Source organism: Panthera pardus, unplaced genomic scaffold (assembly GCF_024362965.1).
Source record: "Panthera pardus isolate Hobbes unplaced genomic scaffold, ASM2436296v1 HiC_scaffold_6, whole genome shotgun sequence".
Taxonomy (NCBI): domain Eukaryota; kingdom Metazoa; phylum Chordata; class Mammalia; order Carnivora; family Felidae; genus Panthera; species Panthera pardus.
Genome location: NW_026526991.1, coordinates 943,907 through 950,016, shown reverse-complemented (window position 1 = coordinate 950,016; position 6,110 = coordinate 943,907). Strand labels below are relative to the sequence as shown.

Here is a 6,110-nt window from a genome sequence, read left to right as displayed (position 1 = left end):
CTCTGTCAGATGGAGCCGCCATCCACCCTGCCTCCCTAGCGGGCAGGTCACACTTGACGACAGTGAGCCGTTCTGAGAAGCACAAGGAGAGCAGGAACCAACACCTGCCCCCACTGATACGGAGAGAAAGGCTCAATGTGGGACAGAAAACAGAAAGGACAGGTCCAAGCAGAAGTTTCCTTCTCCAAAGCGGGGTCAGATGGAGAAGACACCGGAAGGAGCAATATGAGGGGGCGAACGGGACAGAACTGGGGGACAAACCTAACAGGAGATGCCGAGCGACAACCACACTGGCACGGGGCTCAAGGCCACCTACTCCACCCCTGCCACGCAGGACGACCCTCTAAGGCAGGGCCTTTCCAACCTTCTGGACCACCACGGACATACCCCACTCCCCCCCCACACAGACCGCAAGCACTCTTACTCAGAGAGGGAACCCCTGACAATTTTCTATTCTGATTATTGACACCAAATGCTAAGCAGGACCGACTAAACTGGGCTTTCTACAGGGCTTTCTACAGTGTTCGAAGAACGCTCTGCCTCAAGAGACAACCAGCACACACTTAGCACTCACGTGCCAAGAGCTGGAGGGGAGGCACCTTCTAGGAACTGCAGACACGGCAGCTGAGCACAGGCTGCCCGAAGCTCTCCTGTCACCCCCACCGGCTAGAGGAACAGCCACCCTCCCACTGCCACCCTGAGGTGGTCAGGGGACCAGACTGGCCCGAGAAGTCCACTCACCTGTGCCTGGAGACCGCTGGACAAAGCCGGCTGCACCGTCCCTAGAGAGCAAGCTTCATCTCCAGGCGGGGGTGCCCCTACTGCTGGCCCTCCAGACGGGCCTCCCTCTTCTCGTTTGGCCAGGGGGCCCTTTTTTGTTGACTGCATTTTAATCTGCTGGGGCTTCGAATTCATCGGGGAGTTGTTGGTGGTCTGGAGGAGCTGCAGGAGCCAAGGAGTTGGAGATGGGGCCGGAGCCGCAGGCAGTGACGTCCGCTCTGCTGCCCAGGCCCTGTGCCTCCGCCCCCAGGGACCTCCCCCTCCTTGGCCCGGCTAGCCCTGGGCGAGGTGGGCGGTAGGGAGGCCGTGACAGTGGCAGCCAGATGAAGGGAGGTCTTCATTCCCACTCAGTGTCTCGGGGCTGCTCCAACCCAGGCTGACGTCTTGCCTGCCTCAGCCCAGCCCAGAGTGGCTCTATCCTAGCCCCTGCCCCAGCTGCTCTTCCCGCAGGCCACTGTGAATCTTGTCAACCTCCCACCTAGCCTCGCTCCTAGCTGGAGTCCAGCCTGCCCAGAACCTTGTGAACCCAACTTGAGGCTCTCTTCCTTGCTAAGCTGGCTGAACTCCTCAGGGAATCAACTGAATCCCCTGCTGCCCCTGTGACAAGAGTCTGGGGCAGGCTTTAACTTCAGGCCTCCCAAAGAAACCACCTGAATGCCTCAGCACCTGGAAACATCTGGAGTGTGGGTTTCATGAATCTTAAGAGCTCCCACCCAGGAGAGACTGATTTAAAGCCTTCCCTTGTGGTCTAAGTTCAATCTCAAAGCAGGGAGGAGGCCTGGCTACACCCCCAAGGGCACTATGGCACGTGCTGGCAGCTTCTGCCACTCTCAGCCAGCCCCAGAGGCAAGCAGCCTTCAAAGATATGATCTTCCACCCACAGTACAGCCCTTGGAATTGCCTGGATGAGCCTGGGAAAGGCCGTTCTGGAGGCAAGGCCAGCCTGAGGTGGATCCCAAGATCTCACACAGGCTGTTTAGAGCAAGAATCAAACCACTCTATCAACTGCCCCTACGCAAGAACATGGGTAAAGCCCGCAGAGGGCATGAAGTGGGCTCCACGACACAGAAACAGCTCAAGCCCAGGCACCCTAGCTGTCCAACAGTCACTATATCCTGACCCACTGCCGTCAGGGTGCCCCCCCCACCCCCCCCCGCCCCCCCCCGCCCCCCCCCCCCGAGCCAGGCCACTGGAGCCTATGCCTGGCACCTCAGAGGCTGACCATAGCTGGGACCAGATAATTTCCTACCACTGTTTCCTAGGTAGGACAGCCAGGCCTCAACCCCACCTCCTCTCCTCCACAGTCACCACCAAAGCCCAGGGAGGCAGAAGGCCCAGAGACACCTCTCGGGAAAGAGAGAACATGGCACCGAGGCCACACCTGAGCACTGTTTTAGCTCTCCCAAGGCAGGAACTAGTGCCTCTGTCCCTGGCAGTTAGCAGGATTCTGCAGGGCTTCTCCTGTTGTGCTCACAGTCTGAGAATGGGATGGTCCCCAGGACTCCCTGGGACTGGGCAAAGAGGTCCTCCTGGCCATACCTTGGTGATGGTGCCCACGGCCTTGGTGCGGCCTTCCCGAAACACCAGCCGCTGGTCTATGTGCAGGTACTCAGGGGTCTTGATGAAGCGGAAGTGCACGGTGGCCTTGTCCCCGGTGCGCAGACAGTCCTTGTCCATGCTCAGAATGGTGGCCGTCTGCCGGATGCTCCCACAGTGAACTGTCAAAAGAGCCAGGAGGTCAGGATAGGACTCAGCTGCTCAGTGGCCCCCAGGCAGGAGAGAGAGCATGGCACACGCTTGAGCTGTGGCCAGCTACAGGCCTCAGGGGACCGCGTGTGGCCAAGCGAGCTGGAGTTCCGCTCTTTGGTCTGCTCCTGCTGCACACTGTCAGACCCCACCTGTCCCCGGACCCACAGTCTTGGTCCCCAAATACAGGGCACTCTGTTTGCATGTGTACCTTCTCTAGACTGTTGGCCTCTTCACAGCAGAGTTTGCCCATCTCTCTGTTCCTGGCACCTTGGCAACACTGCCTGGCACATAACAGGCCGACGTTTGCTAAAGGAGTGAGTGTGAGGCTCTTGAGGGCAAGTCTGGGTCTCCAGAGCCCGGCACAGAACCGGCACTCAGCTAATGTGTGCAGGAACTGATTAAACCCTGCGGCTTGTGGGCAGAACAGAGGGGAAGGCATCACTAAACACGATGGAGACCTGACTCTGGGGTTTGGGGAGCTGTTAACACTTTGTTGAGGGAGTTAGAGCAGAGGGCCTCCTGGGCTGGCAGTGGCCTTAGACACCTACCCATGGCCTGGTAGCGTGGACTGATCGTGGTGGGGTGGTGGAGGACAAGGATCTCGGCCTCAAACTCCCAGGATGCTTGGGGATTCAAGCGTGGGGAAACCATCACCATGCCCTTGCGGATGGACGAGCGCTTGATCTGAAAGAAAGAGGGAATCCCAGACCTCAGGGATAATGATGCCCAGGATTCTATCCCCTGGTCCCAGAGGACCAGACGTCCCCTCTGGGAATGAAGACCACCCCAGCTCAGCCTTGCCCTCTTACTGCACTGGACCACAGGCCTTCCAGGTGGACAATACAAGGCCGGCTTAAGTGCTATATGGGAAGCTTAAACACTGCTCTGCGGGGCAGCGGGGGCGGGGAGGGGTGGTTGTGTCAGGAAAGGCTTCACACAGGAAGTGGCATTTCAGCTGGGCCTTGATGGATGAATAAGAATTAAGTGGAAGTGAGAGGGCACAGGCAGGCGAGTATGCAGATGTCAGAGACAGGGTGAGCATGATGACTGCTGGAGGGAGTAAGGAAATCCCATTCCATTGGTTAATTTGATTGGCAGGGAAGGCAGGTGACCCTATAGCTAGCACTCATCCCAAGTCCTGAGGGATGGAAGGTTGAATGGGAGGAGGATCTGGCATGGATCCCAATGGCCCTTTGCAGTGGGACCATCTGCATAGGAGGGAAGTGTCTTTCTGACCTCACCACTGAGTTTGGGGGACCCTCCTCAGGCACTAGAAGGGGGAACAGAGCTTAGGAGGCAGGTAGGCCTGGGTTCAAGTCCTGGCTATAGCACTTACTAGTTGTGTGTTCCTAGCTAAGTCACCTGGGCTCCCTGAGCCCCCGTTTTCTCACCTGTAAAAGTGAGGTCAGTAATCCCTGCCTTACTGAGCAGCCAGGACAACTGCAGATGGCCCTGAGCCCAGCGTAACGGAACCCGAGGGGGCTGTTCTTCATATTCTAGACACTCACCTTCTTCAGTGCAAAGGAGGCCGTCTGGCCCCCCCGCACCTCCTTGACAGGCATGCGCTTGCGGTGGATTGATTTGACAGCAATGGACAGGAAGTTACCCAGGGGATCTGGGCCCAGCAGCAGTGTGTCATTCAGCTTGATCAGGCCTCTCAGTGTTGTCCCCGACACCACTGTCCCCACACCCTGCAGAGAAGGCCAAGGCCCAGTAAGTCTATGCCCACTCAGACCCTCTCCACCGTATACTTGTCCTGATGCCCCTGTAGGAAGTGCCCACCCAGTCTCCCACGCCGCTCGGTCCACCAGAAGCCACTCACTGGGACAGAGTAAGTGTCGTCAATCTGAAACTCGGCGGGCTCTTCCTCTCGGTAGCTGGTGCGGGGAGAGAGGAGGTTGAGGAACATCTTCAGCAGATCTAGGTTCTCACCTGTGACGTTGGAGATCTGGAATATCGGGCACATCCTAAGTGGAGGGTGGAGAAAGACAAAGGAGCTCAGATGGCCAGCTACTGGGTGACAGGGTGGGAAAGGTAAGCACGTGCTGCTTGCTAAGGGCCCCCGGCCTCCTAGGGCTCTACGCCTCTGCCCTGACCTTCCAAGGGCTGGCCAGACCTGCTCTAAGGCCTTCTTCTCTCACTCAGTTTTCTCTCTGAAATCTGTCCCCTCGTCCCTGTCCTTCCACCACTGCTCTATTTGGGGCTCGTATGACTGCCTCTTCTTCCTAAAGCACACACATGCTTGTTTAAAATTCTTACCTGCCTTTCTGCTGCAGAGGAGACAGCCTGAATTCCCTCTGTCCAGCATGTCGGCAGGTTTATTTCCCTCAAATTCCTGTCTGCCAGCCAGACCAGAGAACCTTTGCTTCTCCCGAAAGCCTAATACTTTTTTGCTCCCCGTGTGTATCTTCACTCTGATCCTCCTGCCTGAATTTCTTCCCTTTTACCCAACTAAAAAACCCTCTCATCCTTCAGAGCCCATCTCCAATGCAGAGTTTTCCAGGAAACCCTTCCCAGATGGGCACTCTTGACTCCTGCGAGCTCTTGGAAAACTTTTTGTGTCTGTTACATGTGACTACATCTCAGTTTCCATCAGTCATTACAATAGGCTCTCTGTCTCCTATCCAGGGTTAATCAGAGTTTTCAAGATTGGGAATTATATAGTCTCCATAGCTTCTAGAATAACACCTGCACAGAAGAGGCGCTCAGAACGAAATGAAATGAAATGGGGCCAGCTAAAACATACCCCCTCTGCTGGCCGCCTGGTGGTACTGAAGACAGCATCAGGGCACAGCCATAGACCAAAATGCCAGGCTGCTCTGGGTTCTGTACTACAGACCAAGCCAGGAGGCGATGGCTCCTAAGCAGCCCCCAGACTCTGGGAAAAGGAGCAAACTTAACAAAGTTCACTATTATCAAGAGAGTAGCTCTCTGACCAAGGAGGTGACCACCCTGAGGACAAAGACTGTGCCTGAGTTAACTGTGAATCCTCAATGCCCGGATGAAGAACCTGGCACAGAACAAACATCCAATAAATGTTTATGGAATCAAAGGATACACTAATAAGTAAATGCCAAAACTGATCTGTGATGAAACAGCTTTTGGGGGACAACAGTATAAAAAATTAATAATAAGGGGCGCCTGGGTGGCTCAGTCGGTAAGCGTCCGACTTCAGCTCAGGTCATGATCTCGCGGTTCGTGAGTTCGAGCCCTGCATCGGGCTCTGTGCTAACAGCTCAGAGCCTGGAGCCTGCTTCGGATTCTGTGTCTCCCTCTCTCTCTGGTCCTCCCCCACTCATACTCTGTCTCTCTCTCAAAAATAAATAAACATTAAAAAAATTTTTTTTAATTAATAATAAGTTATAAAAATGGCTGCGTTTGTATCACACAGCAGCCAGACACAGGGCTAAGTGCTTTACATGCATCATTTCCAACACTTATGAGAACGCCATGGAGAAGGGAATATTATTCCCATTTCACAGGTAAGAAGACACTGAAGCCTCAGCTGAGATTCCACCCTCAGCAAGGCCAGCACCTCAGAATATGGGTTGCCTGACAGAACTTCTGGGCAACACTGCCCG

General features: G+C 55.4%; 1 protein-coding gene across 3 annotated transcripts in view; it reads right to left on the bottom strand.

Annotated features, from left to right (window-relative positions):
- Positions 1-6,110, bottom strand: part of GTPBP1 (GTP binding protein 1) — a 38,592-nt gene that overhangs the window by 16,494 nt on the left and 15,988 nt on the right. For all 3 annotated transcript variants that reach the window (XM_019446899.2, XM_019446900.2, XM_019446901.2), the window contains exons 7-11: positions 4,352-4,496; positions 4,038-4,220; positions 3,078-3,213; positions 2,320-2,498; positions 742-942 (exon numbers count right to left, since the gene is read on the bottom strand). In XM_019446899.2, coding sequence (XP_019302444.2) covers positions 742-942; positions 2,320-2,498; positions 3,078-3,213; positions 4,038-4,220; positions 4,352-4,496 — 844 coding nt within the window. The remainder of the gene's footprint in view (positions 1-741; positions 943-2,319; positions 2,499-3,077; positions 3,214-4,037; positions 4,221-4,351; positions 4,497-6,110) is intronic.